Source organism: Paramisgurnus dabryanus, chromosome 8 (genome assembly GCF_030506205.2).
Source record: "Paramisgurnus dabryanus chromosome 8, PD_genome_1.1, whole genome shotgun sequence".
NCBI lineage: Eukaryota > Metazoa > Chordata > Actinopteri > Cypriniformes > Cobitidae > Paramisgurnus > Paramisgurnus dabryanus.
Genome location: NC_133344.1, coordinates 13,046,082 through 13,071,598, shown reverse-complemented (window position 1 = coordinate 13,071,598; position 25,517 = coordinate 13,046,082). Strand labels below are relative to the sequence as shown.

Below are 25,517 nucleotides of genomic sequence, written 5' to 3'. Positions count from 1 at the left end.
TGGGGGCAGCCTTTGGATTGAGATAGGGCCTTTTACCTTTTGTAATATTAAATGCCTTTTCATATTTAAATATACTGTATTATGTTTATTTGTCCTATTCTACTGTATCCTTTACCTAGCACCTCACCATTTGTTTTTATTGGGATATTGTATAATATCGCATTGCCATTATTATAATTGTATTTCTAATGCTTTACCAGTACTGTCACTAAACACAATCATGCAAATAAAGTAATTAAAATTGATCTGTAAGTGTGATTGTGATGAGGCCGAGGGTGCGATGATCTGTAATCGCGCGTGTATCTGCGCATGCGTCGTGCCGCAGCCTGCCAGCCCGGCGTGAATCGATGAGGAAGCGCAGCTCAAACGGCCTTTCGCGCTGACAGAGGGCGAGGAAACTACCGTCCACCTGCCGTTTTCTCTCATCTACAGGCACGGAAAATCTCGCCGGACTGTGATCGTGTGATCTTGGCAGTGTTTTTATAAGAAAGCCTCCATGGAGCCTCGCGGGGGAAGAGCGCAGTCGTTGAAGGCGAACATTAGGGTTTAATCTCAACCAGTGAGACGAAGAAACGAGGTAGTGTATTTTATTTTACCACAGCTGATTTTACAGCGTTTCACATTTCATGGCGTTTCAACGATGGGTTTAATTGTTTAAAAAAGGGAAAGGTGGGTGCCAGTGGCCTCGTGTTGTTACCAAGCCAGGTGCGCATAACTGCATGAAATATGACAGATATTATGGTTGCCCACATGAAGAAATACTGTAGCATACTTTAGTATTACTATAGTGAACTGCAGTGAAATTCCTAGACACCGTTGGGTTTTTAACCTTACCATAAACATAACTACTAATACAGGTTTTAATTGCTTTAATTTACTAATTTTAAACACTAAGGTATACTACAGTATTTGTTCATATGTGTGCATAGGCTGTGTATTATATCTTGCTTTGGTAGTATGTTGTCATTAGCATATGTAAAGTGTTCAGTTTGTCGAAATTTGCATTTAAACCTGAGATCTAAGACCTACCTGGATATTATTTCATTTATGTGTTTATTTTTGTAATTATGAAGTAATACTGTGGGCCTATCATGCAGCAAAAAAACCTTTTAGGTGGCCAGATTGGTTTTGTAAGGGTTGTATGATGTAACCCCATTTCCAAATCCATGTTGCTGTTCCTTAAACCAAGGTACTAGTTAAATAGTGGTTTTGACATCTGTAACAGTTCCTGTACGACTCCGACCACTACAAATCTGCATCTTTTGTTGTCTGAAACATAAATGTGACAGAAGTAATAATACTTCAAAGTACTGCGTGCAGCATAAACAATGCCCCTTATAAATATTATGATTTCAATGCACTTAAAGGGATAGTACACCCAAAAATTAAATTTCTGTCATCATTTACTCACTCTCATGTTGTTACAATCCTGTATACATTTCTTTGTTTGGGTGAACACGAAGGAAGATATTTTAAGGATTGTGTCTAACGTAACCATTCGTGAGCCCCATTCACTTTCATAGTAGGAAAAAAGAACACTATGGAAGTGATTGGTGCTTTGGTTACGAACATTCCTTAAAATATTTTCCTTCGTGTTCATCAGAACAGAAAAATTTATACAGGTTTGCAACAACATGAGAGTGCTTAAAGATGACAGAATTTTTATTTTTGGGTGAACTATCTCTTTAAAATTTACTATAGGGGAGTGTCTTACAATTGCCCACTGACTAGTGGCCCTATCATTCATTTTAACCAAAGCCATAAGTGATTAAGTATGTTAAAATTCAAACTTTAACTTTAGAAAGCAGAAGAAAATAATAAAGAGATCTTTACTGAGCATGTGCAGAATCACTGTCTTTGTTTCATTGGTTTGTTTGTGACTTCATTGCATTACAGTTGACTTTAACTGCTGGGTTGTGGATTTGCTAGTTAAGGAATGACAACACCTCATATCTCTTCTATCCCAAACCAGCTCTTACACTATGGAGCTGAGCAGATTGGTCACCTTGTGGATCATTTGGATATGCTGCGTGAGGAAATGCCGGACGGACAAACTCAATCATATAACCACGGACCCTCTACCGTCAGATAGCGATGTGTCCGGTGAGTATGACCTGAGTTTTTTTTTTTTTATGAAAAGTCGCTGTGTCATCATAGACCAAAGGTGATGGTCCCTTTCATCAAGCAATGTACACACAGAAACGTTCTGTACTTTGGAGCGAGTGCTGAAGTCTTATTTAGAAGTTGTGTGGGGGTCTAAATGCGTCCGGGCTGAGAATAGGTAGGGAATGCATTCTCTGTTAAGCACTGTCCTCTGTTGTGCTGTGTTGTGGCAGCCTGTCAAATAAACTTGCTGAGAGCATCATAGTGTGCACAGTTGCTTCATTAATACATTTTAAAGGTGGGACTTTTCGAAGGATCTCTTGGCATAAATGCAAAATAATATGCATAATTAACTATATTATCAGTGGTGTATAAGACCATACAAAATGAACTGTATTGTTTATATTACTTTAAAATGCCTTTTAATTTACATACACCACGGGCCCCCTTACATGGAAGTCGCTGTCATGTTACTACAGTAGCCCTAAGCATGTCTATAGATCACGTTTTGTTACTACCCCGTTTCAGACAATGAAGTATTTGTATGTAGCTTAGCTATGCATTTCGAAAAGGAGGGGTGAGCTGCAGCGGACTGAGCTGTTCGTTTCACTGCTAGATAATGCTAAAAGTCCCACATTGCACCATTAAACCCTAAAAAGTTAACTTGGGGTTCATCAGAGTTGACCGTTAGGAGATACTTGGGATGTGTTGTGTCTTGCCTAGATTCCAGTTTTGAAATGATGGCTTAAATGTTTGTCTGGAATTTGTTGAATTAGCATTTTAAAGATTAGAAAAGTATAGTAAATAAATAATATCTTGGAAAAGTCATGAAAGAGTTGGATTATTACACTTATACTTATGTAAAATGAAAACCATATTTATTATTCCATCTGTATAGTTTGATTTTGTCGCTCCACTGTTGTTGGCAGATCCTTATGTGTATTTGCATCTGAACCATGAAATTCACTTCCTCTAAGTCTTTGTAATATCTCTTCGATCTCTGTTTTCAAAGCTTAGGTAAAATTATCTTTCCGTTTAATCGCTGATGAATTTGTAGTCTGTGTTTTTACTTTTAATGTTTTTCTGTGTATTTATAAAGTGACCTTGAGCTTTGGAAACGCACTATATAAATTATTAGTATAACAATTATAGACGGTTTTAGCAGGAATAACATAAACAAGCAGCCTTCGTGGTCAACACGTAACTTCCGGTAAACTCCGCTAAGAATAAATAACAACAAAGTCCTTTTAAAGTAGTTTATTTATATAACAAGCAAATTAAACAACACATTGGAGGAAACCAAAACATTTGTTATTTTCGAAGAGGTATTTGTTTAAGAGTTCAGTTTTAGCAACTAGTCAGACTATTAAACAAACAGAAACCGGAAGTAAAGTTTGGACCAGATGCGTAATCGCGTCACTGCACGTGCGTTCTATGAAACGTCTATAGACAAGTTGGCTAGAAATTGCTATACTTCTTTAGAAATATCACTAGCTAGAATTAGCTTTCTAGCAATTTTCTTCGGCAACAAATTTCATTATCGATTAGTTGGTCTGTGATGTGACACGCTCCCTCACCACCCTCGGACAGCGCAGACACAAGTTTGCTTATTTAGCGCGAACTGTGCTAAATAAGTCTATGATTAAAGTCTGCCACATTTTCAAGGCTGCGTTGCTTAGAGTTGCTGAATTGGGCTTCTTTTAAACTGTTTCTGCAGGTTGATGTTTTTCAGCGGGGTTAGAGATGGAAGAATTTGGTTGATTAATTGTTGGTATTTGGGCTGTGAATAGTCATTGAGATGCTTTTGGACTAATTTTGAATGGTCATTGGGCTGGTTTTGTTATGTGGATCTGTCAACCCTAACACGACGATTCACGTTTTTACATCTCCTTAAGTGTCTACAAGTACATGTTAACGATGTGCAAAAAGTACATACCCCGAAGGAAACGATGACGCGAGTTATCGTACCCAACGTAAATCTCTTTTCTTGGACTAAAACAAACACACGGATTGTAGACAACAGTTTACTTCCTGGGCTTGTTGACGTAGATACTGTAAGTTAACTCCTGTTAGCATTGCATTGTGACCGAATCTTTCAAACATGGTAAGGAATGTCACATTTCTGGCTGATGTCAGAGGTATTCAGGCCAATCACAACATACAGATCAGCTGGCCAATCAGGGATGCAGAGCTTTTGAAATCCGTGTGTTTCAGGAAGAGAGTGAAATCAAAAAAGTTATGTTAAAAATGTGAAAAATAATGTAAAATAAAGTGAAAAACATAAACAACGCAAACCCATTGTATTATTCCAAATACACAAAATAGTGTTGTTTTAGCAATAAAATAGGTGCACTTTAATAACGAACAATGTCCATTCTCATGATGGTCTAAAGTTTAAAATGAGTTTATTAATCTGTGGCAAAATTTCCTCACCAGCACATCCCTGAAGACTCAGTTATTTTTTTTTATTTTTTGACATTTAAAGATGTTTTACTATTTAAAAGTAGCACAACCTTTTTTTTATTTAAGGCTTAAAATAATAAAATCAAAAAAAATATATATTAGCAAATCTTTGTAGGAGTGTGTGTGTGTGTTTAAAGTACACTTCTACGCGTGAATACCCCAATTTAATGCCTTATTTAGCTATAATAAGTGAAAAATTTAATTGAGTAATGTTTTTATTCGATTAGTCAATTAATCGGAAAATAACTGCCTGATTAATCGATTATCCAATTTACTTTTTATGTTTGTCTGTGTATTTATAAAGTGAGCTTGAGCTTTGAAAATGCACTATATAAATTATTAGTTTAACAATTATAGACGGTTTCAGCAGGAACAACATAAAAAAGCGCTTTCGTGGTCAACACGTAACTTCCGATAAACTTCGCTTAGAATAAATAATGTTTTTATTCGATTAGTCAATTAATCGAAAAATAATTGCCGGATTAATCGATTATCCAAATAATTGTTAGTTGCAGCCCTAATTTAATTTAAATTAATATTGGACTGCCAATCAATCATATTCTGCCTGAGTGGGCCAAACTTAACTTGAAGATGCAATAGTTACAATAGTTGTCTTTTAAAATGAATGGCCATGACCATTTGGTGCTCTTGTGTCATATAAGTGAACGATCGCAACATGGAAAAAATGCACAAAGTCCAGAGTGAGCCGTACAACGTTTCTACATTTGGAATTGGGCCCAGTCATAAAGTCATACTACATCATCTCCCTGTTTGTTGAACACGCACTATGGGCCAGACATGTTTTTCACTGACTAAATTGTTTATTGAATTAACCTTTAAAGAGTTGTCTGATGTAAGTCTAGGTCTCATTATAATGCTGTTAGCCTTGAAGTCCACTGGTTTGCTCACAGATAAATGCCTCGAATGAAACATTCATTTTCTGCTTCGGCTCAGGGTCAGTGGCTTCGGGAGGGCGTCTGATTTGTAGCTATGCAGAGTTTACACGAAAAGGCCCCGATCTGTGTGTTGGCTTAAAAGTTATGTTGCATAAGAAAACTGGTTTGTGTAAATGTTTTATAAGAGTCAGCGGTGATGCATTATGGCCAAGACTGTAAAAAAAAACTTAATTCTTCATATTCAACTTAATCAAGTCAATTGAACCTATTTTTTAAAGTTTTGACTTGTGATAATTGTATTACCTAATTTCTTAAGTAACTCTGAATTCTGATTGGTTGAGAGACATTTTGTTGTAAAATATACACACCTGCTTCACATATTCTCTATTGATGCACCAAATTTCTGTGTTGCGTAGCAACAGCAAGCAGACTGCAGTTAAGAAAATGCAATGTGATACTGATATCGATAGTGTTTTATTTTAGTTAAATAATAAAACATTTATACAATAAAGCAATAAGCTATCATGAGTACAAGTACTAAGGGAAAGGCATTTTTAGTGCGAACATGTTTATGCAACAAACCAACTATTTATTGTAAATAAAAGTTTTTTTGCACACCCTACTTATTAAAGAAAAAATTATTGTGGTTTGTACATGATTGTTACAAACAGTGGAAGTGTGTTATTGCTGTGTGGTTGATCTAAAACGCGTATTACAAATACACACACACTATGGGTGTGGGTTAACCCTCAGGTCAGCTGAAAAAAAGATGTTCGAATGCATCCAATGGGTGTGGGTTCATTGCAGTGTTCTTAAATACTGTTTGATGTGGTTTGTTATACTATAGTTTGCCTTCAGATCAAGTTTGGCTCACTTTTTAAAATAAGAGATGTCAAATATAGCTGAAACCAAACCAGTATTTCGTATTGATGTTTTAGGGCGTACTCACGTTAACCAAACCAAACCGTGCTCGGGCGCGTTTGACCCCCAAAGCCTGGTTCGTTTGACTAGTGTGATCGCTCTGTACCGTGCCCGGGCGCAGTTTGGTTTATCGTGCACCGGCCGGGTTGCAGAGGTGGGCTGGAGCGCGGAAGGCTATGGTGTAAGCGCAATAGGTGAAGATGTCAATTGCGCGACCACTCACCTTCATGTGCATCTGTAAAAACCGTTTGATGCGCGCAGCAGGGTTACGTGAACGTCCGAGCTGCACACGTTACAGATGGCATGTGACTAAGCAATATGATGACATGTGAGAGGGCTATCAGTCATCGCATAAAACGACTTTACTTCCTGCTTTTTTTCAAAACAATTGCATCTTAATTACGAAAGCGTGCCTGGGCGTATAGTGTGAGTGCATGCATCTGGGGGAGTAGGGAGGGGTGATAATTGTGCTGGGGCATGGTTTGGTTTGGATAATGTGAGTGCGCTCTTAAATTGATTCAGTGTTTCTTGCAAAAACACTAACAGATTTGTTGTACAGTGAACCATGATACTGTTTTTCTTTTTTGCATGAAAATTGTGTTCATTAGTTGATTTATTATTTCAAAACTTTGAGTATAGTGGATTTGCCGGTAATACAATTGAAAAAGTAAACATGGCCAAATCAGTTTATCTTTGAAATGATGGTAAATGGGTATTATATGGGGTTTTAAAGAGATTTCGAGTTTATTGAGGATCATACATTGATTTGACATAATGGGATTTCCTTGACCTTCCCAGCATTTAGATTAAAAGGCATGTGGGAACTGTGGAGACTTTCGTCTTCATCAAGTTTACTCTCAAGACTTAAAATGTGTGAGATTTCCTGTTTTTTCCTTCCCATACATATTATGATATCTGTTTTAAATGAAGACACTTTGACTTCAGGGTTTCCTGCAGCGCTTTGCAGTTCGGGCAGCCCGCCTAAGCTGGGAAACCCTACCGCCTTAACTAGGTCGTCCAAAAAAAAAAAAAATATTTAGCTGCACAAAAGGCTGTCAAGTGCATCCCGGAGAATAGTGCGGACGCGCTTCACACTGCGAGCGGGCACGTGTGCCACCTTAACTAATACATTTTCTGCTGGAAACCCTGGGCTTTCAATAACTGGTGTTTTATTTGGGTCAGAATAAAGTAGTTTTGTCGCAATTGTTGCAATGCAATCATTTCTTTTTTATATTTAAGTAGAAATATGACTCATTTATATAAGATGTATTTAACATGTAGTCTATGTTGAATTGCATATATCAGTTGGTGAGTATCTAATCCGATCAAGCATGCAAATGCTAGGCTAATGCAGTGAATTGCATGCTCATACACACTTAACCGCATGCCTTTTATTACTGTTACAGAAAACAAACTTCTGAGGGCAATAAAGGTTTGGTGCATTTAAAAATGTGATGCTAAACCAGATGTTATTTGCAGGGAGCCTACTATAAATATGTCAGCTAAACTTATTCAGCAGGATTGTAAACTGTTTCTCTTTCAGATGAGCTGAAGAAAAGATTGATTGTAGTGCACAGTTTGTGCCAAATGGCCCCCTTGTTGCAACACTAAAAAAAAAACGGAGTTACGAGTGTTTCTTTTATGTAATGACTAATCGCATTAATGCATGAGTTTGCATTTATGTCTTTGAGTAGAATTTGTGTTTTGGGCTTAACAGTTTAAGAACTAAGGCTCGTTTCAGAAAGGAGGTTAAGTGAAAACTTTGAGTTTGTTAACCCTGAAATGAGGGAAGCTGTGAGTTTTCTGTTTCAGAATGGGAGTTCTGTTAAATCCGAGACTTATACTCAGTCCGAGTCTGTTTCCATGGTAACTTACTTTGTGAACCTAACCTGATCAGGGAGCAGGTTTTATTCTGTTAAGTTTACTAGTTTACTAGTAAAACTTATCTGAACCTCTTTTTTGTGTGCTGTTGTTGTGGCAAATAGTAATATCGGAGCTTCATTGATGATGGCTTTTCGTAGTAGTTGTGCATGCTCTCAACTAAGAGTCGATTGAACTAGCTAATTTCAGCTGTTTTGTAAACAACTACTTGTAAGTCAACTCAGAGTTCAAGAGTTGTTTGAACCTCTTTATTGAAACGGGCCCCTGGGCTGTTAGCGCAAAGGATACAGGTTCAGTCTTTTGTAAGGGTTCCTTTGATTATGCTATCATCGTTTGTATATGTAAAATAAGAGCGTATTCATATTGCTCAATTTGATCAGGTTTGTGCAATTTGTTGTGCATACCCCAGTAGGGCTGAACGATACATCGAATTTTCATCGTCATCGCGATATGAACTCACGCGATGAACACATCGCAACAGACAGCCTTGACGCGATGAATGAAGGGAAAACGGTAAGCGCATGTAATGAACGTTTGACCCGTCAGGTTTAGTCCTGAAGACATGCCCTGCGTCCCAAACCGCATTCTTCCATACTATATAGTAGGCAAAAAGCACTACTTCTCGTACTCTTTGCATACTATATAGTATGGAAGTAGGCAGTTTGGGACGCACGGATGGTTTGCGCGTTCATGCTATTAGGCCAATCAGGGGAACCCCCAAGTCAGCTACGCTCAGATTGATTTGTGATGTGTCAGTTGCGACGCTGTGCCTGTTAGCAAAAATGATGGCGAGGAAGGAGAGAAGAGTGAGGAAAATGTGTTGTCAGGCGAAGACCTTGTGGTGAAAAGGAACAGCACTTCAGCTATATCATGGAATTATTTTGGATTTAGGAGAGATGACGGCGCAAACACAGGTACTGTGGAAGCGGTGATTCACATATTGCGTCTATTGCGCGCTCAAGTTCATTATTTCAAATGTATGTTCGCTCTGGAAGCGACGTAGTCGCGACTCGCACGCAGCGCTCGTTATTTCTAGGTATTTCAAAAACATTTTAACTTTTCAGAATGACACAAGCGCAGCGTGCAGATCATGTGACAATAACCTACGTGTCTAGCGTTTTCCACGCATTTTTAGGCGCGACATGTGAATGGCCCCTAAAACATGAAAAAATATAAAATATTTATCGCAACTCACATCGTCATCGCAACATTAAACAATGTCATCGCACATCGCAACTTTTCCTCACATCGTGCAGCCCTATACCCCAGGCTGCTTTACGAAAGACCTTATCCAATGTCCTCCAAGGTTGAAGTCTATTCTAATTGGTGTTATATTTCAGAAACCTTATATGAAGCCGTCACCCACCCAGCACCCACCCCAAATCCTTATACCTACTACGACTCCCGTCTCTGCTTTTAAAGGAGGTCCTTGGGTTTTCGACTTATTTTGTTAAGAGACAGACACTAAGTTTTTTTTTTAAGCCTGTGGTCTCTTATAGGCTATGATATAGGCCAACTTGTGTTGTATTCGTAAGGGTTCACATAAACTAGAAATCCTTTCTGATCTGGAAACGAAAGAAGAGCACAAACCACGTCACCTTGACTGTAACACAACAGCTGAAAAGATTGTTGGTCTAAAAATAGTCTTTAGCTAGTTTTTTGTTAATACCACAGTCAGGCCTATATTTAGCCACACTCAAAGTTTGAGTTGGAAATCTTCACATGAGCTGTCAAGGAGTGTCTTTAGGAGGACCTATGAAGATTTGGATTTGATCCTCTCATTGTAGATGCTGAGAGTCTTTATTAACACAAGATTCTCATTAAACTGTGCTATGTGGCTCAAGACATAGTAACCATCACTGGGTTCACAAGGCTTCAGGCTGTTTTGGGTCTCTGTCTTGCTATAATTTCCAAACAGTTGCAGTTTAATTGCTTATCTGTTTCATGCAGTCTCAGATTTGAATGTGCTAGTCCCTAATTTAATGGCAAAAGCTTGTAATATTAATGGGACATTCATTTCAGATTAAAGGCTTTTGCGAACTAACCTGCAACTTATTGAGATCCAACGTTCCATAAGAATCCAAGAATTACATTTAAGATTAGAATTAGGCAACGTCAATTTCAGTATCTAACTAAATGTCTCTCTTTCCATAGAGCTTTGCCGCATTGATGAACCCCTATGCCAGGATGAGAACGCCATCCTCAGCTTCGAGGCCATCCGCAGCATTCACAAGCAAATGGATGATGACGCCAACGGAAACGTGGATGTTTTGGAGACTGACGGGGTAAGTGGTTTGCCTTTTGCGCTGCTTCTACGTGTCTGATGTTCGGTTTATTAGGCAGTTGATTAAGTTTAATTTACCACTAACCTCGAACTTAGGGTGGTTGATTAAACGGTCCATTAATTATTTTTTTCTAATATGTTTAATGTCCTAGTTAGTAAGACTGGGGAATGAGTTAGGGCTGCACTATATTAATGAAAAAAATAATTTGCCAAATGATGCGTTAAACGATATGCAAAACTTTAGTGCTTTAAAGGGATAGTTCGGCCAAAAACGATATTAAACCCATGATTTACTCACCCCCAAGCTGTCCGAGCTGCATATGTCCATCGTTTTTCAGACAAACACATTTTCGGATATTTTAGAAAATATTTTATATCTTTCAGTTGATTTAATGTAATGTTACGGGGTCCAGCAATAGTCCACGACCTTCAAGTCCAAAAAAAGTGCGTCCATCCTTCACAAATTAAATCCAAACGGCTCCAGGATGATAAACAAAGGTCTTCTGTGGGTAATCCGTGCGGTGTTGTTGTAGAAATATCCATATTTAAAATGTTATTAACGTTATAAACTACCCTCCGGTAGCGCCGCCATCTTAGAGTGATGCGCATTCAGGATGAGAGCTTACGCAGCGTACAGAGTTTCTCTGCTGCTGCTCTGTGCCCCGCCCTCCGAATTTGTCATATATCACTAAGAAAAGTGCGTACACTACGCTAATACTCTCTCCTGAGTCTAAGATGGCGGCGCTACCGGAAGGTAGTTTATTACGTTAATAACATTTTAAATATGGATATTTCTACAACAACACCGCACGGATTACCCACAGAAGACCTTTGTTTATCATCCTGGAGCCGTTTGGATTTAATTTGTGAAGGATGGACGCACTTTTTTTGGACTTGAAGGTCGTGGACTATTGCTGGACCCCGTAACATTACATTAAATCAACTGAAAGATATAAAATATTTTCTAAAATATCCGAAAATGTGTTTGTCTGAAAAACGATGGACATATGCAGCTCGGACAGCTTGGGGTGAGTAAATCATGGGTTTAATATCGTTTTTGGCCGAACTATCCCTTTAAGTTCATAATGTAAAATCATCAAATTCAGATTCTTTCTGATCATTTTTCACTTTTCAGAGCACACAGGCAGCACTCATTCATGTGCCAATCTCTTTGCTAATACTTTGACTGTACATGACCTTTCAAAGTAATAAAATTATTCAGTTATTGCAAACTTTTGTGATATTTGCCATATGCACACCAGCGATATTTCAATCATTTTCAATATATATTGTGCAGCCCAAGAATAAATAACCTGCGGCAGACTTGGAGCCAATCTAATTTCTCTATCTTACCCCTACCCGTTTGTCTTTGTCTTCCCCTTGCCCATTGAAACCGAGTGAAGGGGGAAGGGGTAAGACAGATTGTTCCTCTAAAAAAATTAGATGCCACTCAAGTACCGTTTGCGCCATCTTACCTTGCCGCTAACTGGCTGCTACGTCAACAGAGATGACAAGCGTTGACATAAACAAGGAAGATGCCGTCATCTCAGGTTGTGGTATCGATTGCCTGAGCTGAGCTCGACAAATAGTGCATAACTTAGCTACTAGCTAGCGGCTTAACTACCGATAAAAAAAACATTACAATTAAAAACGCTTGAACATTTTATTAAAGGTATCATAAAACATGAGTGTCATAATATAATATCAATTAAACTGCTGAAAATAACGTTACTTGCATTTGTGCGACGCCTTGACAGTTCGACGTTCAGCCATAAAAAAATCTTGATGCCGGCACTCCTGAGAAAGTCCTACATTAACATTTACCCCTTTCTTTCAAGTGTGGTCGTTATCACACTTCATTTCAAGGGCTATGTATCCCTACACCTTGGCCCTAGCCCTTGATCAAAAGGAGAATTGAGACGCCACCTCCCCTCACATAAACCCACAAAAACAAAGGAGAGGGGTAAGGGGTAAGACCGAGAAATGACAGGGCTCCAGACTAACTTTTTTCACTAGGAGCACAGTGGCCCCCAACTGAATATTTTAGGGGCACAACCAGAAAATTTAGGGGCACACACTGTAAATCAACATGCTAACCAAATATTCACATTTCTACTAACTTTGTGTTTGACAAGTGTATCGTGTTTTAACTCTCTCACGTTTAACGTGTAAAAAAAAGGTACAATTTACTGAATGAGACGCACCCATATATCAATGCCAATGTCGTAAACAAAAAACATGTTCTTTGGATACCAAAGGATATAGTTTTAAGTTCCACTGGGTCCACTGCTGAGACCCAACATGTTACCCAACTTTATCTCATGGTAGTTTGAATGTGTTTTACGAGGTGGTTAATTCATATGAATTTGTACTAGGGCTGTGCGATTTGGGGAAAATATCTTAGACTGTATAAACCATGGACGTAGTGTCCGTTATGTCACCAATAGGTTTCTGAAGAACATTGTTGTAGCCCAAAGTTGGCGGAGTCTCCCGGCCCCATCTTGGTAGCGCGTCACTTGCGGATAAACAAAAATGGACAATGAGTCGGAACGTAGGTGAAGCTGAAGGGCCTGGTTGCTAAAACCTCAAACTGGTTGTGGAACAAACGTAACGTCCGCTAAACTTTGCAAAGAATCAATAACAACAGAGTTCCTTTAGAATACTTTATTTCTGAATAGCAAGCTAAATAAACAACATATAGATTACCTTAGTTCAAATCATAGCTAATAAAGCGCAGCAAAAACTACTCTGAGCTGACATTACTGTGTACTAATGTATACAGTTTTAACTACAGTTTGGCTGCCAAACCTCCCTTCACATAGCGGTGATCAACGATCTATGATGAAGAGAGATGGCGATCATAGATCACTGCTGTATGAAGGGAGGTTTGGCAGTAGATATGTAGTTAACATTTATACATTAAACATTACATTAATTTGGGGAGAACAGAGGCACGCTCACTCAATTGGTTAGTAAGGCTGTCCCAAAGAGTGCATTATGCTTTTTCTCTGGCACAGATTCGCTGCATATTGCAGCCTTTTGTGATTTGCTAATCGCAATGTTACACATCGTGATTCATTTTGGTTAATCGCTCAGACATATTTTGTACAGTCACATTTCAAACGTTTTTGTAGACGTTGGGTTTCATTTATGCTTCTTTCCCTTTATAACCATACTTTTTGTACAAATCACTTCATATGAATTAGCCACCTCATATGTACGATTTCTTGTGAGATCAGGGTGTGTTATCATCTGAACAAGCCTTAAATTCACAGTATCTTTGTACCTTAAAGAAAAAGAAAAATGTTCAATATTTTACTATGTTCTTACCTCAACTTAGATGAATTAATACATACCTATCTTTTTTCAATGCTTGCACTTTTAATCTTTGTACAGCGCTTCTTGAAGGTGTTAGCATTTAGCCTAGCCCCATTCATTCCTATGGCTCCAAACAAAAGCACCATACTTACTCGTGTAACTACTCATGTCTTTAAATAGGAAAAACATGAAAGTGTTTGGTGGCTTCTAAATTCATCCCTGTTTGGAGCCATAGGAATGAATGGGGCTAGGCTAAATGCTAACACATTCACAAGGCGCTGTACAAAGATTAAAAGTGCACGCATTGAAAAAAGATAGGGATGTATTAATTCATCTAAGTTGAGGTAAGAACATAGTAAAATATTGAAACAAGGTGGTGTTTTCCTTTTAACTAAAGATGGTTATAAATATTGAGATTTGGCTAATTCCTTCTTTGTAATGCTTGTCCTTTTGTCTGGGAGCTTATGTGTAAGTCCAGGATGTGTGTTTTCAGTGTGTGTGTGTACAAAATGTCATTGTTGGTACTCTGACCATGTTATCTGTACTATGCAAGATGCACAAAATTTTTCTGCAGAAGGCAAGAAGCCATCAGTTTCTCAGATAGGTGGTCCGCAAGGGCCATAAATGCTGTTTTAGATCCCTGTGTAGGTGTCTCATAGAAACAGTGCCGCTGGATCCGCATCGTCTGGCTTTAAAGGATTACTCTGTTTTCATTAAACAAATCCAGATAATTTATTTACCCCCATATCATCCTAGATGTTTATGTCTTTCTATTTTCAGTCAAAAAGAAATATTTTTCTCCATATAGTGGACTTTAGTGCATTTCACATATGTAACATATGTTTGTAGTTTTCTTGGGGGACTTTCATTACTTGGCATTTATATATATAAAAACTTGTCGTACTTCATGTATACTAACTACATGTCGTACTTCACCAGCTTGTTGAAGGACTGAGGTAAAGCATTTGTCAAATGGCCAAACGTGTCCAATTTTATAGTGCACTCCTAGAAAAGGACATACTGTATGTTTCCTATCTTATATGTCCTATCACTAGCTGCATAGAACGTGGATAATCTCCATTCCCAGCCATCAGGAGCCTTTGGAAACAATAAACATGTAGATTTGGTTTCACTACTGGTAAGCATCAGCACAGCTGATCATTCGTCAATATGTCAATTCTGTTTGACCCACATTGAGTTAGCCTAGCTGAGTCATCACACTCGCTAGCATTGCGCAACATTAGTCTAAAAATCTCGTTGGAAAAAAAGGCCCTATGGACCAGTTGTGTCATATCTCTGAATACCACATTTTTGGCACTGGGCCTTTGATGTCACCGTAATGATGTATCAACAAATCTTTAATGCTACATTTGAAGTCCTGGCTATTTACCCAAAACAAACCTAGTTAGCATGTGCACCGGTGCGTGGGTAGCATTTTGGAAAGGTTTGCAACAGTGAAAGAGGCCTGCCTTTTGGCTTCTGTCCCACTTGGCGATATGTTGCGTAGGTGTGGTGTCCTCACGCGTCCAATCTCCTCTTAGCAGTGTTATGGCTAATCAAACCGAATGGTAAAGCACATCTTCATCATTCGTGTCTTGGATTTTGTGTTTACTGTATATTTTTTGGCTAGAGGCCCTTTTGAAACTCTTTCTCTTATTCACGATCACATACTGCACATTCTCAGAGATGTTTCACAAGCACATATAATAGACAGATCTGGTTGTACTGCATTCACACAGAGCAGATTTGAAAGCAGGTCACATGGCATGGCTAGACTCGTCTTGCTTGACACTTTGTGTGGGCATGTTGAAAAATGTCTTTGCCTATGTCTCATGTTTTATACAATAGAGAGAGTGACGGTGTTTCAAGTGAAATTATCAATGTCAGTTTGGCATTATGACATGATGTGTTGATGTTTTGACTCTGTCTTTATTTATCAGATCCATCAGCTATGTTGACTGCATGTCATGCCAGATTTCATTACAAGATTAAATTGACTCATTTTACAATTCCATTAGCATGTTATTTAGACAAAATAAAATCTTTTAATTCGCATGAGGAAGCTGGCATTTTTACTCACACTTTTATGTCATTGGCTATATGCCATTGCTGTAAAGGCTTTTTTCACTATTACAGTTAACGATTATTCGATTGATTGATCGTTAATTTAAGCGATCATCAAATATGGGAAATTGCATAAATTGGCATCCATGTTTTCTACATCACAAATGTGTAACCAATCACATCATGAAGAAGTGGATCAGTAGTCCGAGCATTGAAAATGGATGGATACTGCATAGACTCGTGCTGAAACGATTGCAGCACTGCTGCTTATCTCTACTTCTGTGATGCAAGCATGCGCTGCTCACACTTGAGGTGTAATTGATTTAATCTGTTAAAGGGGACATATTATGAAAATCTTACTTTTTCCATTTTTTTTAAGTGCTATAATTGGGTCCCCAGTGCTTCTATCAACTTAGAAAATGTGAAAAACATCAACCCAGTAACTTAGTTTTGGTAAACCATTCTCTGCAAGCATGTGAAAAAATAGGTCATCGAAATTTGGCTCCCCTTGTGATGTCAGAAAGTGATAATACCACCCCTTAATCTGCACTATCCAACCATGGCACTGCCATTAAGTGCAGAGATCAGCTCATTTGCATTTAATGGACACACACCCTACAAAGTGGCAATTTTAACATGTTATAATAAATTATCTATATGGTATTTTGAGCTAAAACTTCACATACGCACTAAGGGGACACCAAAGATTTATTTGACATCTTAATTTTTTTGTGAAATGTCCCCTTTAATATAAGTGCTAAAAAACTTAGCAGGGATGTTTCTGAAACTGACGAATGTAGCGTCTATGTTCATGGTGGTGTGATTAAGTGAGGTCAGGGGGACTCATTTGCATATTCATATCTATGGTCCAAGTCGGTGCGAGTAGAGGCGAGGACTAATTCACATATTAATGCATCAATGTGTACTAGTCAAGGAAAGGGTGTAGAGTTACATTCAAGCTATTTTAAAGTGTGAAGAAATTGCTGTGAAGGTTTACATATGCTATGATTCATATGATTAGTTTTAGGTGATGAACAATTATTTTTCCTAGTCAACCAAGTATTAAAAATTCATTTTTTAAATTTTAGATAGTGGGTGTTAATGGATTCTGTCTAATGTTTACACAGTTCTGAGAAATCAATCACAGGGGTTGCAGTTTGCCAAACGTTTAACGTTTATATTTAAGCATTTAGCAGACGCTTTTATCCAAAATGACTTAAACGGAAGTAAAGAAAACAACATATTTAATAAGTTGTGAACTGTGCTCTAGCATTCCGTTGCGTTATGTTATTTTATGTTATGCGTATAATAATTTTTGCCATTTTCTGTGTCTGAGCAAACACGGCCTTTGCCCGCTAGATGTTCAACTGTATTAATAGATCCAGAATAACTCCAAACAAAGCCGCATCAAAGCCTAAGATAAACTGTATCCAATGACGTGCTCCCTTTTTTGGATGTTCTCTGGGGTAAACAGTTATTGTCTTTTGTATTAGCTTTTGCTCATTGAGGTCAAACAAACTCTTATTTTCCCAGATTCACTTTTTTAACAGTGTAATAAATAACTTTTTTACTCTTGTTTACTTCCTTATAAACAGCAATCTGTGGCCTGTTGAGACCGATTGCATCATAGTAGATGAAAACGTACTTGTAGACCTTTGTTGTGGGTATACTGTTGAAACTTGTATAATATTTTAACACTTATGGACTGACCCTATTCTCCTTCATTGTAAATGGGAATCAACGTTGTCAAAAATCAAACTATTTCTTCAGAATGCCTATATATCTTGGGGGCTGCTAATGGCTTCAATTGAATTTCTCTCTCTCTCTCTTTCAATTAACAGTTTTTAAGAGAGGACCTCAACTATCATGACCCCAAAGCCAAACACAACAGTTTTCATGGGGACGATCAGTTCATCAGTGTGGAGGACCTGTGGAACACCTGGAAAAGTTCAAAAGGTAAGCATCGATTTTTTCATAATGAGCTATTAATGCTAAAACCGTGTGATATTGCCTAACGTTTTTATGAAGGACAACGTATTGGTTGACCTTTGCTTTTGCAGACTCTACAAAATTTCTACAAAGTTGGTTTTGCTGAGTTTGCTGAATGCATTTTTGTTTATTTAACATATTGCATTATCTTGCAATGTGAAATAAAAAGCGCAAGAGCATTGCATTAGCAGTTCAAAAGGTCATGGGTTCTAACCCAAGGAACACACATACTGATAAAATATATTGCATGCAATGTGCTGTAAGTCTCTTTGAATTAAGTGTCAGTCACTTTGTGTCTCTATTAGTTTCCATAATTCTATGGTTTGTGTTTTTGATCATTTATAAACATTAAAGCACCGTGGTATTGCCTTGAGATACCTTTAGTACTAGTATGTAGTAGTTGTGTAGGCCATGTGTTGTTTCAAGTGATGACAGAGATTAAAACAGGCTCGTAACATAGCGAGTGTTAGAGACAGATCCACTGCTTTCAACACCTTCTTCAAATCCAGATAAACTCTAGATGCAAAACAATCGACCTGCTCATAACATTCAGCTGTGAACAAGGACCTTATCCAAACACTGACAGGACCCATATTCAAATCAGAATGCTAGTCTACTGCAGTGAGGGATAATGGGGGATTCAAGTGTCTCTCGCTCTCTTTCTCTCTCTTCTCTTCTCTTCTCTCACGCCAATAATTAGTACCATTGCATTTATGGCTATGACTGTGTACAAACTGTTACTTCAAAGTCAAGGCATTGCAATTGCATAAATTATTATTGAAGTTTAAAGGAACAGTATGTAGGATTGTGGCCAAAACTGGTATTGCAATAACAAAACTTGTGGCTAAAACTGGTACTGCAATCATCCAACTGGTGGCCAATACACAAAATGACAACATAAACATCAGTTGAGGGCTGCAACTCCACTTTTTAAATGACAATATCCTAGCCAGACCACTGTTATCAGTGATATAAGTATTTGAAATGAAAATGATTTCTTAATGTCTAGTAACATATCAGGGTCATTTTATGATTAATTGATATAAATTTCTTACATACTGTTCCTTTAAAAAAATAAATCAATTTCAAAATATGCAAATCTTAATTTAGCACATTGCAACAATGCATAGTATAAAAAATAACTTTTTTAACTAAAATTAAATTTAAATCTAAAATTTTAACGCTTTTCACAATTTACTGTTTTAAAATTAAGTCAGAGAGATGTTGGTTTTGCCGGTTGTTGATGAGTTATGCTACGTACACACCAAACGCGGGCCATCACGTTACTCGCTCTAGATTACTCCCGAGATTTAACTTCGTGTCATGCGAATTTTTCGCTCGAGTTGAATATTTTCGCGTTTGGGGCGAATAGCGGGTGTTTTCGCATCAAACATGCCGCCTAGGGGTGTAAATGTACATGTATTTGTACCGGACCGTTTCGGTACAGGGCTTTCGGCAAGGTGCACATGTGCACTGATTTTTCCACACGAACGTATTAAGTGGCTGAAGTCTCCGCGTTCAGACAAGTCTTCTGTCAAACATATAACATAATTCGGCCCACAGAAAGATTTTTATGTACTTAGTTGTATATTCGTTTGATTATTAATGTAAACATTTACGGGCCGCTTGCGTGTCGCGTTTAACACATGCTATAGACTAGGGCTGGACGATGTGAGGAAAAGTTGCGATGTGCTGTGACATTGTTTAATGTTGCGATGACGATGTGAGTTGCGATAAATATTTTATATTTTTTCATGTTTTAGGGGCCATTCACATGTCGCGCCGTAAAACGCGTGGAAAACGCTAGACACGTAGGTTATTGTCACATGACCTGCACGCTGCGCTTGTGTCATTTTGAAAAGTAAAAATGTTTTTGAAAAGCCTGGAAAACGAATGCGTCGCACCACGTGCGAGTCGCGACCGCGGCGCTTTCAGAGCGCACATACTGCGCGCCTACATTTGAAATAATGAACTTGAGCGCGCAATAGACACAATATGCGAATCACCGCTTCCACAGTTCCTGTGTTTGCGGCGTCATCTCTCCTAAATCCAAAATAATTCCATGAAATAGCTGAAGTGCTGTTCCTTTTCACCACAAGGTCTTCGTCTGACAACACATTTTCCTCACTCTTCTCTCCTTTCTCCGCCATCGTTTTTGCTAACAGGCACAGTGTCGCACCTGACACTTGGGGGTTCCCCTGATTGGCCTAATAGAATGAACGCGCAAACCCTCCGTGCGTCCCAAACTGCCTACTTCCATACTATATAGTATGCAAAGAGTACAAGAAGTAGTGCTTTTCGCCTACTATATAGTATGGAGGTATGCGGTTTGGGACGCAGGGATGCCATCAGGACTAAACGTGATAGGTCTAACGGTTATTACATGCGCTTACCGTTTTCCCTTCATTTATCGTGTCAAGGCTGTCGGTTGCGATGTGTTCATAGCGTGAGTTCATATCGCGATGACGATGAAAATTCGATGTATCGTTCAGCCCTACTTTAGACGCGTCACGTAAGCGGCCGTTACACCCCTAGTGCCGCCCATATTGTGTCAATCGCATCGCCCAACACGAGGAAGCATCTGATCGCGTTTTTGCATTGACTTTGCATGTAATCTACTCGTGCAAAACGTTGAACTCGCGTCTGGTGTGAACCCACAGTAACAGCTGTGAATGATCCCAATGCGCTTAAGCAGTCACGTCACAGGATAATACCTGGCTCCCACCTCACCCTGTTTTTGTCGTAAAGCCTCACCAATGGTTGAATTTGATATACACATTCAGATGCACTTACCCCTGGAGGCGTCCCCAAAGTGTCACTGCAGTGACGCAGCGCGAGTTCCCTAGAAAGGGAACTGTAACAATGTATCTTAAAAGGTAACACGATGTAACCTTGCTCTCACTTGAAATGTGTCCCCACATTTAGTCCTTGAATTTGAGGGTATTGGACCTGGAAAGTCCTTGAAAGGTCCTTGAAATTAAAGTTAACGAAGGTGTGGGAACCCTGAGTCATGTATAGTTTACTGTTTAAGTAAACAATGTTAACATTGTAACTTCCGGGTTAGCCTACAAAATACGTCATCCCTGCGGCACTTTATTCATCGCCAAATATCCAAGGCATGAATTTTAGTCAGTATTGCTCTACCCTATTCTCTCTCTCTCTATCTCTTTCTCTTTCTCTCTATCCTGCATTGCAGCTCTTCCCTAAAGCACAGCTGAATAGCCAAGGCTATAAAAGCTGATCTGTCTGACGCTAGCAGCACATTAACTAGCGCACACATACACAGAGAGCATAGTTCAGTCCAATGCCAGGTTCTGGTCAGGCAAGAGCTTTCTACCCTCACAGCGTTTTCATTGAGCGGTGGCAGCCTGTGTCATTTTTATTGCTGTTATGACATTGAACAGCTCCCTATTATTAATATCACTGTAAAAATTATACTCTGGTAGCATGCAGCAAATTACATTTTATTCGGTTCGCTTGCTATATGTGTGTTTGTTTTATTTTATAAGATTAGTTTGTTTGATCAGTTGATCTAGATCGGGCACATCATGCATATGACTTACAAGTTACAGATTACACATTTGATCTTAATGGGCATCAAACACATGACCTTTGTGCTGCTAACATGATCCCCTACCATTTGAGCTACAGAAACACATGAAGTAGAACTGGATTCAGATGTCTATTGACAATATGTTCATGCACATTTGTGTTTCACAAACAGACAGACTTTGCGATTTGTAAGTTGTTGGATCGATTGCATCAGTGATTTTCTTGCACAACCTCATTCAGATTTGCAGAGCAAATGACCTGCTGTTGTGAAACTGACTCGGAGGTCCTTTGGGAAATAAAGTGCATCTGGATAGGAAGATCTACATTATTTCACATATATTTGTGTTGACCTTCCTGTCATGTTTCAAGCAGGCTAAATTAAAAATCAAAAAGGAGAACTTGTTGGCCACAAATGTAAATCTTTATTTCGTCCCATAATTGTATGAATGGTTACATCATTTTAGTTTTGTGATATACACAGTCAGAGCATGTTAACTAGTGACCACATCCATGTAATAAATAACCTAAGTAACATTTAGAAAGGTCTGGGTCGGATCCAAAAATTACATGACCTGATGATGGCATGTAATTTAAGGTGTTCTGTTAATAATTCTAAGTTGAACGTCGCTTTAGTCCCATCCAAATAGCGTATTTCACTAAGTGCTATTGTCAACAGATGATTAATTATATATTTTTTTTTAAAAAACTGTCACGATTCTTATAAAATTAAATGCAAAACTCCATTAGGATACTTGCGTTTAAAGCAAAACCACCCACCTTTGGTCACCCATTTTTACCTCTCCGTGTTTATTAGCTTTGATTGATTTACAGGACTAAATGGCTTGTGTTATGTGATGTTTATAAAGTTTGTGTTTTTGTTCCTCAGTGTATAACTGGACTGTGAATGAAGTCGTGGACTGGCTCATCGGGTACGTCAAGTTGTCGCAATACGCGGAAACCTTCTGCAAGATGAATTTTAATGGTACCTCCATGCCCCGGTGAGTAATTGTCCTTTAAAGACAGATTTTAACTCTTAAAAGTCAAATTATGAAAGGGCTGCACTTATGTTTTTTTATTTTTTAGATTGGCCGTGAAGAATGTGACGCTAACGCAGACGGTCCTGAAGATTCTGGACCGGAGTCACGTTCAGAAACTGCAGCTCAAGGCGCTCGACACCGTTCTGTTTGGAGCTCCTCCGAGTGAGTGAAATGAAACTAATTTAAAACATCTGAAATCTGAACACATTTCTATTATGTTTGAATGGTTGAACTTATTCTGTTTTGTCATTTACTTAACATGGCATGATTTAAACAGTTAACCCATTCAGACCGTGCATCCACTGGAATGGACATCACATGTTTTGTGGTTCAAACCAATAAAAAATGCTGATCAACCAAACAAAATCAGTTTTTAAACACCTGAACAATCAGGTCTAAAGGGGTTAAAGGAGCATTTCACCCGTAGAAACATTAATCTTTATTGAAAGTGTGTCATATTTGTAGTCGAAATGTAACATACATTTAGAATTTGGTGCCTATTTGACCGAGAAAAGGGGTGTTTGTAGTCTCACCCCCTCAACAAAGATATTGGACTTCCTTCTTTCAATGATGCAATATGATGATTTTTACATCACTGAAAGAAGGAAGTGCAACACTGAAACCTGTATTTATCCTGTCTGAGCGGCAACTGAGAAAATGATGCATGACCATTCAAAAACATGACTGGGGTTCTAACTATACAAAGCTTAATGCAAATGAGTGAAGTGTCCCTTTAAGTAAAATCAACTGATCTGGTGTGGTTTGTTTTCTGATGTAATCTGGTTCGTAGCAGGAAGTGTGGTTTAGGCGTTTTTTCTGGGTCAGCTACTATGATCTTAAAGGGATAGTTCACCTTAAAATAAAAATGCTGTCATCATTTACTCACCCTCAAGTTGTTCCAAACCACTATACAATTTATTGTTCTGCTGCACACAAATGAAGATATTTCTGAGCATTGTTTGTAACCAAACAGATCTGAGGCACCATTGACTTCCATAGTAGTGGTGCCCTTGTGTCTGCTTGGTTACAATTATTTTCAAAGTCGTCTCCTACGACAAAAATCTTTTATTTAAACTAATAAAAAGTCACTGTTGTATAAATTATCGTAAAATATCACAATTGTTTTATTATTACCCCCTTATTACAAGGCTCGTTGGAATGGTTGATTCTGATTGGCCAGTCGCCACATTTACAGGTTTGTTATTCCTAAATCACTCGTGGTGTGAGCGGTATCGGAGTAGAACCAGAGCAAGGCCGAGTGATCAATCAGACACTTGAATAAAAACCCGTTCTGCGCTCCGACTATGTTTCGCACACTCCGCTCCTCGCTCACTTCCCGCTCCACTCACATGCTCTGGATCCTACATCCGCCATATTGACCGTTACTATATTCCCTATTCATTTTTACACCTCCTTACACTGTCTCTAAAATTAATCACACAACATCCATAAGCCATATGATGCTCCGAGTCTGCTCCTGTTCTCCATGGAGGAGCGCTGGTGGAGTTGGAGAGGGAGGAATGTGGAGCGGTGCTCTGTATTCTGAGCACATGCCTTTAGCGCACTGAAACAGATATGGGCCGTGTCTCACCCTTCAATCAGACCGTGAGCTTCAGAATGCTGGTAGGCAGGTTAAATCGATCTAGCGAGTTTTACGAAGGTGTTTTTTAAGGTTTTGCCTGTGCTTTTATCTTTGTGCAAACGTGTGTTCCCAGGAATGCAGAAAATGTGTGTTTGTGTGTTAGGGGTTTCTCTGTAAAAATTGACTTGTCAGGTCTGTCTCGACTGCTTGTATATCACAAAGTGTTCTTAACTAATATCTCTGTCTTCAAAATATCCGAATGCAGCTGGGTGATGATTTTAATAGTAAGCTTGAAACTTTATTACACGGTTCGTTGGAATGCTTGATTCTGATTGGGAATTTGTGGCATTTGCAGGTTATGATGTTATTTCCACAACTGCTCAAGACTTATAAAACACGGTAACCCGGATTCTGCAGATCATTTTTGATGGGTTCATTTTAATAGTACACAATATGTCATTTAATAACATATATGACTTTATATTTACAAATGATTAAACCAAATAATGTGTTTGTGAAATTTAAACCGCTTGTCTTATCTTAAAACCGAAACTTGATGGGTTTTCCTCGAGGAAGGTATGCATTTGTCCTCAAAAGTAAATATAAAGGTGGAGTGGTTTGCATTCCACAAGGGTTTAAAAGTGATGCAGGTTGTATTAAAATTGATGGTTGTGACTAGTTCATTGTAAGTCAAATTTCTTGCACAGTACCGTAAAAGTAAAACTAAATCTAAATCATACAAAGCTACGTTTTTGTGTAGGACATTTTCTACTTTGATAAGTCTGTATTTGCGTGTGCATTCGTACACAGTCTGTTGCATTCTTGGGAATGTTATCTAAAGTATCCGTCTTAACCTGATAACGGGATCATTGTGTGCTAGTAGTCATTCGTGTCTGTTTGCAAAGCCTCACATGCCCTTTTTACACTGACAACAAAGTAGATCGTTCCAAATAACACATCATAGTTGCACTGTAATGCTGTTACGTAAATTGATTTACACCACACCCAGGAAAACATAATGGTGACATAACTGTGTGGTTCACATGCATAAATGGTTTTATAGAGGAAGAATGGGTGACATTTATGAACATGATTATATATAACATTAGTTAATGTATACACATAGATTAAAATGTTGCCCATCTCAACATTTTTGAATAAAATGTATAGTTTCTTATACATTATAAAAAGTCTGCAGATGTTGTGTGTATATTTTCCATAATACATAAACAGAGATTTCTATAGTAGCGCATGTCCAGAATTGACCTCTAAAAAGGGAAAATAAAAATGGAGAAAACAATCAAATGGGTCAAAAATCACATATTGGCAAATGTCGGACTGTGGTCTAAACATGTAGTTTCACATACAACAGGTTAAAAAAACATAACAAACTATAAGGGATAGTTTACTAAAAATTACAATTGTGT

General features: G+C 38.3%; 1 protein-coding gene across 3 annotated transcripts in view; it reads left to right on the top strand.

Annotated features, from left to right (window-relative positions):
* The first annotated feature begins 301 nt into the window (after positions 1 to 301).
* The window catches only part of stim1a (stromal interaction molecule 1a), a 49,331-nt gene continuing 24,115 nt past the window's right edge, over positions 302 to 25,517 (top strand). Inside the window, exons 1-6 of one of the 3 annotated variants that reach the window (XM_065280545.2) lie at positions 302 to 577; positions 1,973 to 2,103; positions 10,419 to 10,549; positions 17,772 to 17,886; positions 22,358 to 22,469; positions 22,555 to 22,670. In XM_065280545.2, the coding sequence (XP_065136617.1) occupies positions 1,983 to 2,103; positions 10,419 to 10,549; positions 17,772 to 17,886; positions 22,358 to 22,469; positions 22,555 to 22,670 (595 nt within the window). In that variant the 5' untranslated portion in view covers positions 302 to 577; positions 1,973 to 1,982. The remainder of the gene's footprint in view (positions 578 to 1,972; positions 2,104 to 10,418; positions 10,550 to 17,771; positions 17,887 to 22,357; positions 22,470 to 22,554; positions 22,671 to 25,517) is intronic. The other 2 variants (XM_065280541.2, XM_065280543.2) reach the window with 2 other exon arrangements.